Source organism: Streptopelia decaocto (genome assembly GCF_964273445.1).
Source record: "Streptopelia decaocto genome assembly, chromosome: 4".
NCBI classification, from domain to species: Eukaryota; Metazoa; Chordata; class Aves; order Columbiformes; family Columbidae; genus Streptopelia; species Streptopelia decaocto.
The window spans coordinates 47531141-47551497 of NC_138658.1; the positions used below are offsets into that span (position 1 = coordinate 47531141).

General features: G+C 37.0%; 1 protein-coding gene across 2 annotated transcripts in view; it reads right to left on the minus strand.

The window, feature by feature from the left end:
* The window catches only part of TUSC3 (tumor suppressor candidate 3), a gene marked incomplete at its 5' end in the record, with an annotated part of 133891 nt that overhangs the window by 47236 nt on the left and 66298 nt on the right, over positions 1-20357 (minus strand). For both annotated transcript variants that reach the window (XM_082051659.1, XM_082051660.1), the window contains one exon: positions 17456-17545. In XM_082051659.1, the coding sequence (XP_081907785.1) occupies positions 17456-17545 (90 nt within the window). The remainder of the gene's footprint in view (positions 1-17455; positions 17546-20357) is intronic.

Consider the following 20357-nt stretch of genomic DNA (forward strand, 5'->3'; position numbering starts at 1 on the left):
TTTGGGCTAGATATTAAAATGCAACTTCTGTATGTTTGAAAGTATTCTACTCCCTTTTTTTTTTTTAGCTTGGCAAATTAGAATAAAATAATCAGAAATAACAGAACTGACCTTTACTATGAAAAAATGAAGCACTGCAATTACGAAATACATCTATATGCACATAGGTATTTGTTATTTCTGTTAAAAGACTGAGCTTTTTAAATTGTTTATGTCTAGGATCTATCTATCAACTTGAATATGTATTTTTACTAAAATTTCAAAAGAATTGTAGAGGATTATAAAAATATCAAAGGACTGAATATGGTGTTGTAAAGCCTTAAATAAGAGGATATAAAAATATTTCTATAGTATGGTCTGTTAAATACAGCAAAATTATACTCATGGCATATTAAGAAAGGACATTATCCTCATAGCATATGAAAAATTAATATATGACAAAAGGAGCCAGGATTCATCCGCTGTGATACTCGAAAACATGACAGAAAATCATTGAGATGTTTGTACAAAGGCCACAATACATTTTAAAATTCTTATTATCACACATTAATGGCATTTAGGTATTAAGTTACTTCTATAGTTTCTCAGTTGAGAAAAATCTTGATTTGATAATTAAACAAAAATTGTACCAACCTTATCTCTACAAGGCCTAAAGTAAGTCAAGAAGTAAAGTTGAAGAATACATTAAAATTTTTGTGAAATTTGAGTTAGCTATTAATTACACAGAGACTCTCCTATAACATATTAGTAAGAATCTCTTCTCAACATGAAAATTGTTTTACAAATTTAGAAATAAAAAAGTGATTTACCCTTTGGTTATATTATTTTGTAAGCATGCATTCAAAGTGGCATACAAACTGTCAAAAGAAAATTACAAGATATGAAGACAAAAGTTCTTCAGCTTAAGGAAGGCCTTCAGAAAATATATTTTCTCATCTGACATACAGTCTAGCAAAGCCTTAAATGTTTAAAAGCAAAGCAGGCAGTAAAGCATTTAGGTCAAGATTCTGAGAAGCCTACTGAGGTTGGGTCTTTTCAAGCAATAGACAAAAGACCAGTATGGAGCTACTAATATAAAAGCAGACATGACCCAAAGCTCTATCTAGCTTTCGTTCATATATACATATATTATAAGCAGGAAATATATATACATTCATTTGACGATCTATTACCAGAATGTGTCTGATAAAATGTAAGACATACCTTCTCCTAGGAACAGGGTTATCAGATACAAAACTGCGACTCAAATGTGTTCATGGAAGCAGAACCTCATGCTCAACATCACCCTTTATACCAGAACAAATTTCAAAACTTGACTCATAGAATACTATCATTACTGATGGAAAGATACTTATGTTGAGCTGCTAAGGACTCAAAGGCTATGTTTATATTAGTGACTAGTGCATATTAATTCTCCAAACCCAACATCCTCACTGTGCATCTCAAGTGATTCTACTTCACATCAGTTCCTCTTTGGTCCTATAGACATCTGAATAAAGCAGCAGCAGCTGGGAATGTACTGGCTGAACTCCTGGAGTTCACGTTCTGGCTTCATTTCATCCAAAAGGATCACAGTCTGTGTGTCCTGTGTAATGAGAACCAAAGCATATGAGGTGGGAATGAAAGTGGCCTGGGCTTCGAAAGAACAGCCCTTATTTGAACTAAGCACTGATGTGGGTGAACTCATTAGAAAAATGCAAATGAAAAGATAAGCTGAGCCTCAGTAGAACATTTCAGGCTTTGGAGGAGAACAAGGTCAAGAGTTAACTCACAAAGTATTTCTCTGCTCACAGAGAAGGATACTACAAAGTAAAAAAACTGAAAAGCATTCAGAAAAAATAACTCCTTTTGGTAAACTGAAGACTAATTTTCTAGACAGAACTGAAACAGATACTACTAACAGTAAACCTCACTGATTGGTATGTGACACCTGGCAGATTCTGTCCTCAGTTACCCACTGGTTCAACAAGAACCAATACTATTTGAAGTGCATTTTTCAAAGAAAGAAGGTCACTGTAAAGACACAGGAAATATAAAATAATTTCAGATAAAATGACCTGAGTTGATACAGTAAATTGAACTGAAAGATTAATATTCACACATTTAAAACTTTCAATTTAAGATTTTTACATTTCAAAATAATTCAACTGAAGTAAAAAATGAGGGGAGTCATCTACTCTAGAAAAATCAGGTGAATTGAATGACTCAGACTAATAGTTTAAGTTTCTTAAGCTGCCTTGAATGTGTATGCCACACCTTATAAATAGATAAATTATTTTGTGACCTTTCAGGGAAGGATTCCAGACCTAACCGATTAATAATCCCAAATGGAATACAATGAACAACCAGAGCTTAGAAAGAATGGAAAGCAACTAATTAGCAGATACATTTCCCTCTTAAAAGGTCAAGAAGATTAGTAATAAAATGAAAAGTTGTCAGGAGGTAAAACTGAGGTGGCCCCACAAATGAAGTGAAAACAGGTAGCTCATTAAAACAGAGAACAAGCAAAGAGGTTGATACACAGTAAAGGGTGGTAATCATCCAGTTTCTAAATTCTGTTTTCAGCAATGCTTATCCTGAATAAAAGCGATACAAGGGTCCACAGTTGACAGAGTGGAGCTATACCATATAAAAAGCAGAATTCCAAAACTAGTACACACCTTAAAGCCCAGTAGCAATTTTAATTTTTTATGTATGCACTCTAGCCAAGTCTGAGCATGTTAGTCTGAAGCTATAGAACAGCATACATAGAAACTAAACACAATCTGGAAGGAGGTTACATTTCAATGACAAGAAATGCTTCTGAATAAATTTTGAAATGAAGAACAATTAAACATATGAAGGAACATAAAAAAAAAAAAGATGAAATATAGCACAGTCCAAAGACACAGAAACTAGATTCAGAAACTAGATTCATCAGGCACAATCTCTTTCTTATGGTAGTTAATCCTCTTGACAAAGAAAATGTGCTACTCTTTATCTGGACTTTGGCAATTCATTCTGTTACACGTAAAGCTGAAGAAAAATGGGTTTGGAACAAACACTGTAAGGAGGTTGAATAACTGGCTCAACGGGAGACAGAACAGTCTGTTTAAAAACACATAGAGGAACTCTAGATGTTGGGACTAATTTATTAAGTTTCAAGTTGATGACCTGAGTGCAAAAACGAATTCACCTAATGGCAGAAAGGAAACGAGGAAAAAAATAGCACTACATTTTAGGGAAAAAATGAAAGATATACACTTCAGAAGTCAGCACAATTTCAACAAATTATGTTCTCACTATCTGAAAAGAACTCAGCTATATTAAAAAAAAAAATCCACTATATAATTACAGACTGAATATGATTCATTAATGTGATCTATTAAAAAAGTAAGTAAAAAACCAACGTTCAAAGTATTGCACCTGCAATCTACCCAACAATTAAAAGAAGTTTCATTTGAATACAAAAGGTGGTATAACAGCACTGTACAACAAGGCCAGGAGCAAAATCTTAATTAAAGTCAAATATTTTGATAAAATGCACTTGTCCATGACCAAACAATGTACAAAGGCCCCTTTTAGTGCTGTGTACTCATGCACTACGAACTAAGCATTAAAGTTACTTGCAAAGGGCAAAGGAGAGTGAAAATAAACTCAAGCCAGTATTATGCATTTGGACTGAAATTGTTAACTTGACAATACATTTAAGTTAATAAGCTGACCTTACATTATCCTTTAACTCTCCAAGGGAATAAATTCCATGGAAAAGAGGGTTAATTTTAAAGACATTAAATATATCAGCAGTCACATGCACTGGTCACCTGTATCAGTAAAATGCAGGATTCTGTTGGTAGTTCTTTCTGGTGATTTGGTGGTGGTTTTTGTTTTCCTTGCTGTTGTGCGTATACTACTTCAGTCATATTATCTACTTTCATAACTCATTCTACCCCATGCTATATCTGCTACCTTTTTTGGAAGGTATGTTCTTCAGTTTACACAATTTTGAACTTATCCAGAAAATAATCCTCTAAGTAATAGTGATTTGAATGTCTCTCTAATCTGTTTCTTCTAGAAATTTTTTCCTCATCTTTAAAAAGGTTTGTTTGGAGGGGTTTAAATTGTTTCTTCTTCAGTAAATGAAGCTTTCCAATATTTTAGTAGGATTAGAGAAAAGGAAATCAGACAGTAGAAAAAAGCCAGAAAAAATACAAATTAAATTCTGTGTACTGTTTTTAGTTTTCCAGTTACTCAAAGTTTTAAAAATATTTGTAGGCCTGAATTTAACATAGTGCTTTTAAAAGATGAAAGGGATACAGTGCAAAGACCATAGCAGCAAACACACTATGGTCCCACTGTGACCACTACCTAAAGTGGCATATACATTCACATCATGTCCTTGTGGTTCTGCATTTTCCAGAAGTAATTAATAATAATGCAAGTGATCAATTATTGGGATATTAAATGACTAGCAGCATGAATTTAAATCAATTTTGTCCTTAATCAAATCTTAAAATGCATTCTTAAACTGCGACTGATCCAATCCTTGCATTATTTCCACTTACTGCAGCATACATCTAGTTGCATATACATTCAGAAGGTGAAGTAGCTACCACTGACAAAGCTCTCTCCAGTCCATTACAGTGCCACACAAAAGGGTTGGGAGTAGTACTATGCCTAAATATTTCTGCACATTTCCAGACCTCAATATTAAAGTTCTGGTCTTACACACAAGGTATTTTAATGGTAGTATACCTACTTGTGTTCTAAAGACAATCTGTGGGGTTTTTTCCCCCATTTCCAGCATTTAATAATATCATAAATGACAGCAGCGGACAAGATCAGATGGAGTTTATTCAGCCATTATACCATTAATTGAATTGCTCTCTGTCTATAAGCAAATAAAACAACAATTTAAAAAACAATTTAGTTCTATGATTCTGGTATTTAGCCACAGAGAAGACCATACAACAATTTCTTCTTTTATCTGATAGAGATTTCACAGTCTGATTAATATGAACTACAGAACTATGGATGTGCAAAAGGCACACGAACACTTTGTTTGGAATGTTTTCTAGAACAGTGACTATAAAAAAATATAGACCAAATTCTTTTTTTATTCCTTTGACTCATATATATAAGAAGTGTAAAGGGCTGGTAAATACAGACAACTTCCCTCTTTTAAATGACAATGCTGTTTTCATGTAGAGCATTCTACTATACTAAGTTACCTCAGGACCTGCAAATATGAAGGAGGTTATTTCATGGTTTTGTTTATTGCTCAAAACCTAGATTTGCAAGACCTTCAGTAAATAACGTTTTAATTTGCATTGTATCTAATGTTAAGGCACTTCACTCTTTAGCAGGTTTCATATAGATATTAATGCTAGACTTTTAAGGGGGACAGTGAAAAATGCCTCCTCTTTGCAGTACAAACACATACAAAAGAACTACAGTCTATTTCTAATAAGTGTGAAAGTTTAATGCCATAAGCACTAAATAATAAGCAAATGTGATGTACATTAAATCTGCTCCTCAACCCATTTTGGATCATCATATTAGCTTAGTGCAAGATGCCTTTAAAACATTCAAAGAACAGATCAGTCTCAGTTGTGTTACGCAGAAGTAAACTCTCCTAAGAAGGGTTCTAGACCAGCTTTTCTAACTGATTCGTATGGCAATTCTGCAATGGCTTTTCAAGTGGCAGACAGGAGTGCGCTTATCTAAGGGGTAGTGCAAAATGAAAATAATTCCTTGTTCTAAAGCTTCTGGAAATCCTGCTCATTTTGTGAACTTGTTCCTCAACAATGTGGTCAAAGAGTTAAATTCTCTCCTACTCATCTTCCAAGAAGATGGATGGAGGAGCTAGAAGATTGTACTTCCCTTTCAAACATTTTTGGTGACTTTTTAAATAAATATAGCTTATCACTTACATAGCCACAGCAAGACAATTGACTTAGCAATGTCTGCTTCTCCATACAAGCATTGAAAACGTAACAGGAATGTAAGCCATCCTTGTGAGCAAAATCTAATTGAACTAATAGAAAAATAATTTAACTATCAGGATCCTAAACTGTAAGACTATAGTTCACATATTAGAGTATACTAGAGAATCCCAATAGTTTCGTTTGAATTTGTCCTTTGGACATAAAAGAACAGTAGAAAGCTTTAATGTTAATAACACATGTTGGATGGCATTCCAGACAAGAGATACATTATAGATTCAGTGAGTACAGTCTTCAAAAATTTTGGAACAGCTTTTATATTTTCAGGATATATTGCAATGAAGATTGAAAAGATTAAAGTATATACATACATTCAAAGTATCTTATAATTACAACAGAAGTACAATACCAATCAATGAACATGAGATAAACTGTATAATTTAATCTGAGAAATTTAAAAGTTCAGGAAACAAGGTCTTTATTTAAAGATTCTCGTTGTTTATCATAAAGCTAGACCAAATTTTGTTTCTGCTATTGAAGCATTACTGTGCCAAAAAAAAAAATAAATACATACATGTTCCTTGGATACGATTTTCAGAAGTGCTTTGAACAGGTCTATTGTTCTAAAAATGAGTGGTAATTTTACCACTGACTTGGACAACAAACAAACACAAAACCTAACACAAACAAACATCAAAACCTGTTTAACCCAGTAGTCAACCCTTGGCTTTACCAGAGCGTGTACTCTCACATTCTGCTTCTCATTCCTACATACAATCTTATGAAGTACTAGTTTATTGTCTTTTAATTTTAGCATAGGAATAGGTTTTGCCTATCTGAGCATACTATATGAAGACAAAACTGTCTTCTCAGCTCCCTGGGTTCAGACTCTGTTGAATTCTTATGTAAGTAAGCTGCTATGCAATGGGGGAAAAATCAACACAAAACAACAGCACACTTCCAAATCTCAATGTGAAAGGTACAAAGAACAGTAGTGGTATCATCACTAACCTTGGAATGCTCATAATGCTTGAAGAGAATTTGTAGGGAAAATAATGAAAACAGGCATGTGAACCTGTCGCTCACTAGACTACCTACAAGGTCTGGGTGTCCACATATATAAATAAATAATTTTAAAAGGAAATTATTATAAATTATTCAAAGAACAGAAAACAAACCAAAAAAAACACATAGAAGTCCTATCATTTAATGTCCAGGAACTCTGAAGAAATATTTTATATCTAAAAGCTGGGATGTATAGTACTATTCTACTGCTTTTTAGAGGCTCAGAAGAACAACCTGCATGTACAATAAAATATTCTGTTTACCTTTTAATTTAGTCCTTATGTCTTTTTCTATTGTTTCTTCCTTCCAGAACAGTCAGTAAACATGAAAGATTAGCCAAAGAAAGGAATTAACCTTGGCACCAGAACTAGACAAAAAAAAGTCAGAATAATTTTTGTTTCAATGAAAACATACAAAAAAGCATTTTATATTGATTAAAATATCAAGTAGCAAATAACTGTTGCCTTGTAGATTTAAAAAAAAAAATGTTCCTTATGTTCAATAAATAATAACTACCATAAAAGAAAAGAATAACCAAAATAAAAAAGTATGTCTCTGAACCAGAGATTATAGGTCAATTAGCCCATGAAGGACTGTCTGAAGTATGTTGTTTCATTTACATTGACACACTCAAATGCATATTTCTTCTCTTGACATGGTTCACAGGCATAAGAGAAACCTTATCTGCTGCACTGAAATGACAGCATTAGAGCTTACTAGCAACACTATGCAGAGAGGCAAGAGCTCTCCAGTGGAAAAATGCACCAGGTCTGTAACTCTGGAAAACTCTGTAGGATAGAAAATATTTTGATACTTGCACAGTAATTCACGAGGCATTTCTCAAATGCTGAAATTTTACTTCAGCAAAAGGAACACCTTCACCCTTGTACTATAGATTATGTTTGAGCAGGGAAGAGGAAAGATTCACAAAATCATCCATCTAAAGGAGTGAAAGACTGTGTTGTGCAATAGGGAAAATATGGTGGAGTTCCTCTCTTTCTCCCTTCCTCACTCTCTCAAAATTGTTGAAAACTTGTAAGATATTCTTAAGTTATTTTTTAGCTACAGGAAGAAGGTCTGCACAACTCTATTCAGAGAACAGAATCTGTTGAGAGAAAAATCTCTATGGCTACTCCAGGCTTATTTTTTTCTCATTTATGGTGTGGATATTGCAGCAATCTCATAATAGTGCTAGTACTACTTAAGCAAAGTTACACTGTCAGGAGCTCTGGGAAGGTGTACTGCTGGGCTAAGTCTCATTTCATTAAAATCAGTGTTAAATTCTAATTAAGACCTCAGCTAAATCAGCTTTTACTGAAGAGAAAGATAAAATCTACCTTGACTGTTCCTGAGTGGGGGAAAAAAAATCATTAAAAAAAAAATGATAGAGACGGTCAAACACTGGAACAGGCTGGGGAATCTCTAACCATGGAGACATTCAAAATTTGCTTTGATAAAGTCCTGATCAACCTGAACACCTTTGAGCAAACAGCTGGACTAGATGATGTGCAGAGGTACCTTCCAATCAAAATGATTTTATTAGAGAAGGCTCTTACCTTTTAACATCTACACAACCAGTAAAGACAGGAAGACAGAAAAACTAGATTCTTACCTGGTGGTCAAGCTGTTTTTAAGAAAATGGCTCTTGTTCTAGTAGTAACAGAATAACATGAGCAAGTTTTCCCTTTTGTCATTCTGGTTTTCTGTGTATTTTTCCGTATGTGTTATCATTCTATTTTGAGACACTTCATAATTTCACATACTTGAGGTCTTGTTAACTTCTGACATAAAAAAAGAGGAGTTCTGTACAAAACAGTTCTTTCCAAATTAAACTAAATTGCTTCTAGGAGTCTATCTACACTTACGAAAAGGCGAGTGGGAACAGAAGTGTTTGTTACTTGAAAGTGACAATAAAAATTGGATTTCTGTTGTTACAAGCCACAATTAAAATCTAGCACTTTTTTTTCCTTATTGGATTTTATCATGACAGACTACTTGCTGCCTGATTACTTGTCTAAAATCCAGTTTAGTTGATGGGAACACGTTCTATCTTTACTCATCCAAAACTACAGTACTTGCAACACAATGGTACTATCCAAACTTTTACAGCATGTATGCTGCAAGAATTGCATCATCTGAGTAACCCTTCTGTCATGACCCTTTTCCCATTTCCTTTTCTTCCCACAATAAAACATGGTACTAAATATTGCATAAGGTTTCCCTTTTTTAATGTCAAGGTAGAAACAGTTGTTACACAGAAGGTTATTCAAATGCCAGCTATGATCATAGGACAGAAGTCTTATACAGGTTAATAGTTTTCCTAACACTAGTTTACATATGTTGCTCATTTGTTAATGTGATGTTCTGTTACAGAATTTAGATTATTTTACACCATTTCCACATCTTATACTGCCAATTGTTAATTTTTTTTACTAAATCAAGATAGAACTTTAAATTAAAGGCTTGAGAAACCCTTTATTAGTTGCAACTTCTGAGTAGACATACCACTTTGATGAACACAGGAAAGCCATTTAATTCAGCACACTCATAACATAAATAACCTACTTCTTATCTCTATCAAGCCTATTAACATAAAAAATTGGGTAAGAAGTATTTTCAATAGCACTATGGTTGTGATTATGGTTGACAGATGCATCAAAATATTGCTGTGGTAAAAGTGATGCCAATCTGGACATCTTATATTAGATACTGATATAATAACCTGCATGAACTTTTTTTTTTTAATCCAAAATCAAAACAAGCATATAAGAACATATCACAAAGCAAACTGACTTTTGTATGTATTGAAACCAGCACCAAGCAATGTGGCCACTTTCAGAAAAGTCAGGCATTACAAATACAATCTTGGTGACCTGTACCTCAAACATGCTTCCAGACAGATTGAAGGCAAAAGGACAATGTATTTACTGTGACTTACTGAACTTGAAAGGGAGAGTCATTCTTTAAAACTGTTCCAAGGAACAGTTCCATTTATTTTAACTAGACTCATATGAAAAAGTCATGTCAGAAAACACAGAAGAATATACTTTAATAAATGACATATTGTCCTGCTTAGTAGAGAATTAAAGTAAATTAAGGATCTTGACATTCTAAGCATTTATTTTTCACAGAGAGTACCTTAATTTTGCATTGACAAATGCAAAAATGATACTAGCAGTCAAATATATTTTTCATTTAACTGAAGAAACATACAGATTACCACATACTCATATCAGCAAGATAACTTGAAAACTGATATTTTAGAGATTGTTCCTGAACAAAGAACAGTGGTTATAAAACAGTGAAAGGTAAGCAGGGAAAAAAAGGCTGTGAAAACTCCATAACTGAATATTTATATTTGATCTGATATTGGAAGGGGTCCTATCTAAAAGATCTGCCAAACAGATATAAATTACTTCTTAAGGACATAATTTCTGTTATGCTTAAGTGATTTTGACAAGCTTTTAAAATATAAAACACGTAAAAAAAATCAAATTAATATAGTGGCAAATAATACCATTATCCATATCACAAAACATCATCTTATATTGGAAAACCATCTAATATCTGACAATAAAGATACGTTTCCTTCTTCACACAAAAACTTTTCTAACTTCTAATAATTTATTCTCAGAGAAGGAAAAAAATTATGAGCTTTGGAAAACATCTTAACTCAGTATTATAGAGCTTGTCCTTTGACCTCATTTATAGTAAACTTTTGACTATTTTAAAGGTGCAGCCCTGAGCATACTGCATAATAAAAATTTTAGAATTTGTATCCCAATTAAAAAAAAATGGCTGCTAATCCCTGGATACATACACATAAATGCCTTCTTAGCCATTGCTGCTATTTAATTAAAAGCTGGTGAAAATCTACTGAGAACTCTTCGCTATTAGGTCAATTAAACAGCAACAGAACTACCTCTGCAGGAGGTTCAAAAATATGTAATTGCTTTCTCCAGCTTTCTACTTGTCTCACCACCAGTGCTATACAGATCAAGCTCTGAATAAAAATTAGAACTCTCCCAAGACTGCTTATATGTCGACACCAATGGGATGTCTAGTTTGCACTCTCAATCCTGGTACAATACATATCGATTTTAGTGTCACACAGACAGTAAAGGCCTAATCTTAAAATTATTAAGCAAAAGACGAAGAACTCCAGAATCATAGAGTGTCCTGAGTTGGAAGAGACCCACAAGGATAATCAAGTCCAACTCCTATCCCTGCATATAACAACTCCACAGTTCACACCATGTGTCTGAGGGTGTTGTCCAGTGTCTTCTTGAATACTGACAAGCTTGGAGACATGACTACCGCCCTGAGGAGCCTGTTCCAGTGCCCCACCACCCTCTGGGTGAAGAACCTTTTCCTAATGTCCAACCTAAACCTGCCGTGGCACATCTTCCTGCCATTCCCTTGGGTTCTGTCATTGTTCACCTAAGAGAAGAGGTGAGGGCCTGCCCTTCCTCCTCCCTTTGTGAGGAAGCTGTAGACCGTGATGAGGTCTCCTCTCAGTCTCCTCTTCTCCAGGCTGAACAAACCAAGTGACTTTAGCTGCTCCTCATATGGCTTCCTCTCCACATCCTTCACCAACTTTGTAGCCCTCTTCTGGACACTCTCCAGTAGCTTAGTATCTTTTTCATACTGTGACACCCAAAACTGCACACAGTGCTCCAGGTGAGGCCGCATGAATGCAGACCAGAGCAGGAAAATCACCTCCCTCACCCAGCTGGCAATGCTGTGCTTGATGCACCCCAGGACACAGGTGGCCCTCTTGGCTGCCAGGGACACTGCTGGCTCATGTTTGACTTGCCATCGACCAGAACCCCCAGATCCCTCTCTGCGGAGCTGTATGTACAGCCAGGGTTGCTGTGTCCCATGTGCAAAGTCTGGCACTTGCCCTTGTTGAACTTCATGTGGTTGGTGATTGCCCAGTTATACAATTTGTTCAGATCCCTCTGCAGGGCCTCTATGCCCTCAAGAGTGTCGACAGCTCCTCCCAATTTTGTGTCATTGGTGAACTTAGCATTCCCTCAAGTCCTGTGTCCAAGTCATTTCTAAAGACATTGAAGAGCACTGGCCCTACGATGGACCCCTGTGGAATCCTGCTAGTGACTGGACATCGGCCCAATACACCCCCATTTACTAGAACCCTTTGAGCCCAGACCATCAACCCATTGCTCACCCACTGCATTGTGTGTTTACCCAGCTGTATGCTGGACATCTTGTTCAGGAGGATACTGTGAGAGAAGGTATAAAAGGCTTTACTGAAATCCAGAAATATCACATCAACAGGCTTCCCTTGGTGAGCTAGGTGGGGTAACCTTGTCATAGAACAAAACAAAGTTTGTTAAGCAGGTCTTTCCCCTCATGAACTCATGCTGGCTGGGACCAATGAGTGTGCTGCCATTCAGACGTTTTTTGATAACTCCCAGAACAAACTTCTCCATGATTTTGGCAGGCACAGAACTGAGGCTGACAGGCCTGTAGTTGCCAGGTCATCCCTGGTGTCCTTCTTGTAGATTGGGACAATGTTTGCCAGCTTCCAGTCTTCCAGGACCTCTCCAGATTCCCAGGAGCATTGAAAAGTCATGGAGAGAGGTCTTGCTATGATGTCAGCTAGCTCTTTAACCACCCTCGGATGAATCCCATCAGGCCCCATCAACTTACAGGGATCGAGCTGGAGTAGCAAATCCTGTAAAGGTTCCAGATTAAATGGGAGTTTATAATTCATGCAGCCATGGTTTTCTAACCCAGAGTTATGGGGGCCCCCAAGTCCATCATTGGTGTTGAAGACTGAGGCAAAGAAAGCATTAAACGTCTCAGCTTTGTCTATGTCCCTAATAAGGTGATCATGCTCATCGAGTAATGGGTCAACGTTATTTCTAGTTTGCCTTTTGCCACTAATATGTTTTAAAAAGCCATTTTATTGTCCTTCACAGTACTGGCCAGCTTCAGTTTTAACTGAGCTTTGGCAGCGTGAATTTCCTCCCTACAACGGCGAACAGCATCTCTGTAGTCCTCCCATGTTGCCTGACCTTACTTCCGCTGACCACGTAATTTCTTTTTTTTCTATATTACAAGAAGAAGATCCCTGCTCAACCAAGCTGACTTTTTGCCTTGCCTGCTAGATTTTCAGCATTTTTGAATTGCCTGGTCCTGTGTTTTTAGTAGTTGTACTTAAAAAACAACTAACACTGATGGACCCCAACACCTTCAAAAGCTTCTTCCAGGGAATCTTAGTAGTTCTCTGAGCAGTCTGGAGTCTCCTCTCCTCACATCTAGTGTTAAGGTCTTGCTGGCAGTTTTCCTTCTATTAGCAAAGATTTTAAACCTGACTGCTTTGTGGTAACTGTGGCCAAGGGAGCTGACAGTTACCACTTCTCTGACCAGACCCTCTCTGTGAGAATCAAATCTAGGATGGCAACTTTCCTGGTCGGTTCCCTTAGTACCTGTGAATTTTCCTGTCAGCTAAAGTCTTTTCACTAACTGCAGTTTCCTGAAAGCTAGATACATGTTTTGGTAGACATAGCAATGGAATGCAAGGTCATTGATAAGGATGGATGCATATCCCGCAAGAGCAGTGAACTGAAACAGGTGACCAAAAACTGACCAACTAAGTGTTCCATCCCATTCACATGATACTTCATATAAAAGTGGGAGATCACGAGGATCTTGTCCCTTTTCCTTATGGCTGACAAATCTAGAGTTGACGTCTTGGTGTCAGTTTTCTTCCCATTAGCATAGATTTTAGAATCACAGTATCATTTCGGTTGGAAGAGACCCTCAGGATCATCAAGTCCAACCATCACCTAACTGTAGCACTGAACCATGTCCTTAAGAACCTCGTCTAAACACCTTTTAAACACCTCCAGGGATGGTGACGCTACCACTTTCCTGGGCGGCCTGTTCCAATGCCTGACAACCCTTTCCGTGAAGGATTTTTTCCTAACATCCAATCTAATCCTCCCCTGGTGCAACTTGAGGCCATTTCTTCTCATCCTATCACTTGCTACTTGGGAGAAGAGACCAACACCCTCCATGCTACAACCTCCTTTCAGGTAGTTGTAGACAGTGATAAGGTCTCCCCTCAGCCTCCTTTTCCCCAGGCAAACAGTCCCAGTTCCCTCAGCCACTCCTCATAAACCTTGTGCTCCAGGCCTCTCACCAGTTTAGTCACCCTCTTCTGTAATCTCTCTAGTATTTCGATGTCCTTCTTAGATGAGGGGCCAGTGATTGCTTCGTGGTCACTGTGGCCAGGGAAGCCACCAGTTGCCACTTCTCCCACGAGACCCTCTTTGTTAGCAAGTCTAGGAAGACCCCTTTGCTGGTCATTTCCCTGAGTACCTGTACCAAGAAGTTATCATCCTGTTGCTTTAGGAATCTTCTGGACCTGTTGGTGCCAGCTGTGTGATATTTCCAGTTGACATCTGGCAAACTGAAGTTCCCCATAAGGACAAGGGCAGATGAGTTGGAGGCTTTGCTTAGTTCCCTAAAGAATAACTCATTAGTGTAATCATCCTGGCTGGGTGGCCTGTAGTAGACTCCCATACAATGACATCTGCTTTTTTTGTCTGTCCCTTAATCCTTACCCAGAGGCTCTCAACTTTGCCACTGCTAATTGCCAGCTCCATGCAATCCAGCCAACTCCAGAAATGTAATAAAGATAAAGAGTGTGTCAAGATAGAAGACTAGCACCAGTTTCGTCAACCTAAACCAGAACTGAAATATCAAATGACAGTACTGTGTGATTCAGTTTTCTACGTAAAAATTGATACTGCTATCATGTGGAACCAAAAACCTAAAATTAGCTGACAGCAAATGGGGAATAAAGGAAGTAACTGCAACAACCTCTATAAGAGACCACCTTACCTTCATAGAATAGACACAGATGGAATTACAAAAATATGGTTTAAAACTTTCAAAGAAAACAATCACAGAATTATTTAGCTAATTGAGCAAAGAAGCACAAATGGTGTGCACAAGCCAAAAATTTAAGAACTGGTAATGTTACTTGTACAAGATACCAGCACTAGCAAGTAGAGTTGTTTAAGCAAAGCAAACAAATGTCTTTTCATCTTCTGAAAAAACAGCAATTTAAGGAAATGAAATGAAGTGTCAACTAAAATTATAACAAGAACAAAGCAAATAATAGTAGATATCTCAGGCAAGGAAAATTTATGAAGGCAGAATGTTATCACTTCCAAAGTCTGGTGGCATATCAGGCTCTGCAGCTAATACAGAACTGAACCACTAACTCCTATGAAATAAGCTAAGAATTAGTAAATTTGAACCTAACAAGAAATAAGCTTTGTGAGCTATTCTATGCCTCCTGTTAAAAACAGAATTTTAAATGGTAAGACTGTTAAGAAAATTTCAGAGCATTAAATACAGGCAATCCTTGTACAAAATTGGCATGCAAATTTGGAATTGGTACTAAATCCTAGAGAATGGAAATAAAATGATGAGTTAAATTTCATCCAGATGTAAAGACAGCAGTTGCTGACTTAATGCAGAAGAGTGTTACAGTGAATTATCATGGTTGAATAAATCTCACAGAAGTGTTAGGTAAGTACTTTTATGACTTCACATTCACAGGAACACAGATAACTGCTAGAAAAATGGAAGAGGGAAATGTTCAATAGTATTATTAGAAAAAAAAAAAAGGCAATGCAAAATAGGTAAAGGTTTAAAGAATACTTATTAAGCTTCTAACACTGGTGAAAATCAGAGTTTTAAGTTGCAACTTAGAAAACAGTGTTACCTTAAATAAATCAGGAACTTAGTGATCCTGCATCTATACTTTTTAATTCTTAGAATCTGACTGGTTTTACTTACTGACACAGACACAGTTCGAAGGAAGTGAAAGTACTAACAAATATGAACAAGGAGAGACACGTGAATCAGAGGCACAAAATAACTTACCTGAAGTCATATAATGGAGCAAAACCAGAAAATAAGGTATGTATGTTGACTAACACAGTAGGGTTAGTATCTAGAACTTAAAACCATCTTTACCATTATTTGCATTATTTAGTTGTGTATGCTAATACTTCCAAACCAGTAGCTTTTCAGACACTCATATAGGATGTTAGTTCACACTCTGAAAACTGAGACAAGATGACACAAATTCAGGAACAATTAAATATAGTGTATTATAAAATTATTTAATGTAGGGTATACTTCAGAAACAAGCCTTTAAGAATGGTGATATGTATAAAACTGGATATGATAAAAACTAATTTGTCATGAATAGTGCTTTTTCTATGCTGTTTCCCCTTTATGTCACTCTGTAGGAAAGAATCTCAAATTTAATATTGTGAGGCAGTAATGAAAAACTCTAAATATTTAAATACACAGTGTTTTACAGAGATTATTTATTACACTATCAGTTCTACTTCTGCATAACAAAGTTGACAGATAAAATAATGTCATTTAATGACATAGTTATGCTGCTACATTCCTGATAAAAAGCAGATCAGTAATCAAATTCAAACCATCATTTTTTGCTACTCCAATTTTTTAAGATATAAGCCAATCTCCTTTAAGAAGCAATGGTCAAAGCTGAAAATAGCTCAACAGGCCACTAGTTATGAAAAAGCTTCCTGACAACCAACTTTATTGCAGGTTTCATGGATTCCACCCCAACAACTTGCTTAAAAAGCAGTAAATAACAGAGGGGCAGAAATTAGCCAAGGTCCTGTTTTCCTTCACAGTAGTCAAAGAGAGTTTCTCCTTCTGAAGTCTGATGAATGTTTGCTAATTCGTGAGCAGTAAGAGCAAGTGAGCATTCGTGAGCAAGTAAGAGAATTCCTTCAAAGACAGCAGCAGCAGGATAGAACAGTAATTTTGGCAGTAGTCAAGTAGTGGTAATTTCTTCGTAAAGCTGATAAGGAATTTAAATTGAAGGACTAAAGATACATAGGAAAAAACATTCTGTAACTGTCAGTGGAAGAGTTATAGGCATGACGGGAAATAGTACAAAGCACATGAAAATATTTGCCATTTCCTTTTCCATATAAAATTCTCAAGAAAGAAGACCACAAGAAGTTACAAAGCTCAAAGGCTTGTATAAATAGAGCCTGAAAAGGAGGAAAAAAAAATATAAACTCACTTTTCACTTTGTGAGGGAGCACACTTCTACAAAAAGACACAATATTCATTTACCTTGGGCAGTGGCAAATGTGTGGTAAGGAATTATTATAACATATTCGCTACAGTTGAGAACCTGACAGAAAAAATTTTGAAAAACATGGCTACTCATTTCTTTGTTCAAATCAAACATGGTGGCACTTTCTAAACATCTTACATTCCAAAACAGACTCCGCTTGCAACTGGAGACTTAAGACTCTGACAGACTGTCATACACTGCTACAGAACTGCAATTAGTTGCTATTGTAGACTTACTGTAGGCAGCAACTATCTATATAATATTTCTCTTAAAAATAAAAGAATCAACTCACCACTTGTCCATTCTGAGGATTTTTATGTGCATATGGGGGTCCCCGGATGTGATTCCACATCTGACCAGATGTCATAGCAAATACAACACACTAGAATACAAAAATTTGAAAAAGAAAACTAATTTATTTCCCAGAGGAATTGAATAGAAAACCATTCTGCTGTTGATGTTTACTTTAAATACATAATTGTTTACTTAACCAGAAATAGCATGTACCTCTACTTGAATAGTAGCATGGAGTTTTCAGATGTGTTGCTCTCATAAAAGTCTTAATGACTTCTGCTAGAAAATGAGTTAGCTCAAGATGAAGATTTTCTAAATCTCAATTGAAATAATCCTGTCTTTATGTGCACTCAGAATTGCCACAGTTATGCAACTATATGACAAAAAGCATTCATAGTAGTAGAAGGCATTTATTGTAAGTATGCTACAAACTAGTGTTCAAGTTTTATACAACCCTTCAGGAAGTTATTTCTATCTGTAATCTAATACAAATGTTTAGCTTGCCTGTTTGTTTTCAGGTATATGAAATTATATATAAAATATAAGAAAAAAAATCCAATTACAAAAAAAAACCCAAAAAACAACAAAACAAACACTTCTGTCCCATTTAATTAAATTCTCATTGTGCTTCCTATATGACTGTGATTCATTTTATCTATGACAAATAACAATGGTTGATTTCGCAGAAAACTGAAATTCCCTATGGAAAGAAGTGTGAAGTTAGGTTAGGAATGTATAACTGTAAAAACTGACAATTTTTGTAGAAGGTCATACTGCATAATCTACATAACAAACATCACAGTCATGGTAAGTTGTTATGATTACCTTAAAGAGGAAAATAAAGTATCTTTTTATTACCAAATGAGAAAAACAGGAATGGGAAATATGGATCATCTAAATATGTCTTCTGACTTATCAGTACATATAATTCTTACAAAAACTCCAGGATAATTTAAGTAAAGTTTTTACATATATGCTTACTTTTACTGCACAGCAATACTCCCACCTGCACACACAGTCATAGTGATTTAAGCAGATGGATCACGAATGTGAAAATTCATACCATGATGGCTAACTAAACCAGTATTTAGTACGTTTAGTAACATTCAAGATGTAAGCTGGTGTAGCTCTGTGTTCCCATAAACCCAGCATTGCTACCTCTAGCAATATGATTTTAACAAACTTTGCAATGCCTTAGGACTGAATCTTGTCAGGCTTTTTCCAAATCTGTCTTGGCTTTCCTGGAATTTTTTTTTAAACTTGTTCAGCTGAAACAGCAATTTTTCCAAAGACCAGGGGGCTAGGCCTACTTTACATTACTTTTGCTTATCTTTGTATGGCTTTTTTTTTTTTTTTTCTATTCTATTTAGGATGAAATAATTATGACCAACATAATGATGTAGTATAGGCATGGGATGATAGTGGAGACAACAAAAGTGGAAACACAGGATGCAGTGCACCAGCATAGAATGATATGAAAGAGGCCACAGCATTACACTGGAGACCCCAAGCCTATAAATGTTATGCCAAAGGTGAATTAAAGAAACACAGACATGGGAGCTGGCCCAAACTAGTTTTAGAGGTAACAAACAGAAAAAAGAACAAGCATCCAATGCATCCAGGCTGCTGCTAGAGGATGTAGGAAGGCAGCTAGGATAGCCAAGGCCTCCTTAGAATTACAGCTGGCGAGAGGGGTCAAGGACAGCAAAAAGAACTTTTTCAAATACATAGCAGATAAAACTAATACCAGAGGCAATGTAGGCCCACTGATGAATGGGGTGGGTGCCCTGGTGGCAGAAGATACAGAGAAGGCAGAATTACTGAATGCCTTCTTTGTCTCTGTCTACTCTGCCGGAGGCTGTCCTGGGGAGCCCCGTACCCCTGAGACCCCGGATGAAGCCAGGTCAATGGAGGAGTTTGCTTTAGTCAATGAGGACTGGGTTAGGGAGCAATTAAATAGTCTGGACATTCATAAATCCATGGGTCCAGATGGGATGCATCCGCGGGTGCTGAGGGAGCTGGCTGAAGTCATTGCTGGACCGCTCTCCATCATCTTTGCCAAGTCTTGGGAAATGGGAGAGGTGCCCGAGGATTGGAGGAAAGCAAATGTCACTCCAGTCTTCAAAAAGGGCAAGAAGGAGGACCCGGGTAATTATAGACCGGTCAGCCTCACCTCTGTCCCTAGGAAAGTAATGGAACAGCTTGTCCTTGGTGCCATCTCAAGGCATATCAAGGATAAGAGGGTTATTAGGGGCAGTCAGCATGGCTTTACCAAGGGTAGGTCATGCTTGACCAACCTCATAGCCTTTTATGAGAATGTAACAAGGTGGATGGATGATGGCAGAGCGGTGGATGTGGTCTACCTTGACTTCAGTAAAGCCTTTGACACAGTCTCCCACAGCATCCTCACAGCTAAGTTGAGGAGGTGTGGTCTAGACAATAGAGTAGTGAGGTGGGTTGCAAACTGGCTTAGGGAGAGAAGCCAGAGAGTGGTAGTCAATGGTGCGGAGTCTAGTTGGAGGCCAGTATCTAGTGGAGTGCCTCAGGGGTCAGTGCTGGGGCCAATATTATTCAATATATTCATTAACGATTTGGACGAGGGAATTGAGTGTACTATCAGCAAGTTTGCTGATGACACCAAGCTGGGAGGAGTGGCTGACACGCCGGAGGGCTGTGCTGCCATCCAGCGGGACCTGGACAGGCTGGAGAGTTGGGCGGGGAATAACCTGATGAAATTTAACAAGGGCAAGTGTAGAGTCCTGCACCTGGGCAGGAACAACGCCAGGTTCCAGTATAGGTTGGGAGATTACATATTAGAGAGCAGTGTAGGGGAAAGGGACCTGGGGGTCCTGGTGGACAACAGGATGACCATGAGCCAGCACTGTGCCCTTGTGGCCAGG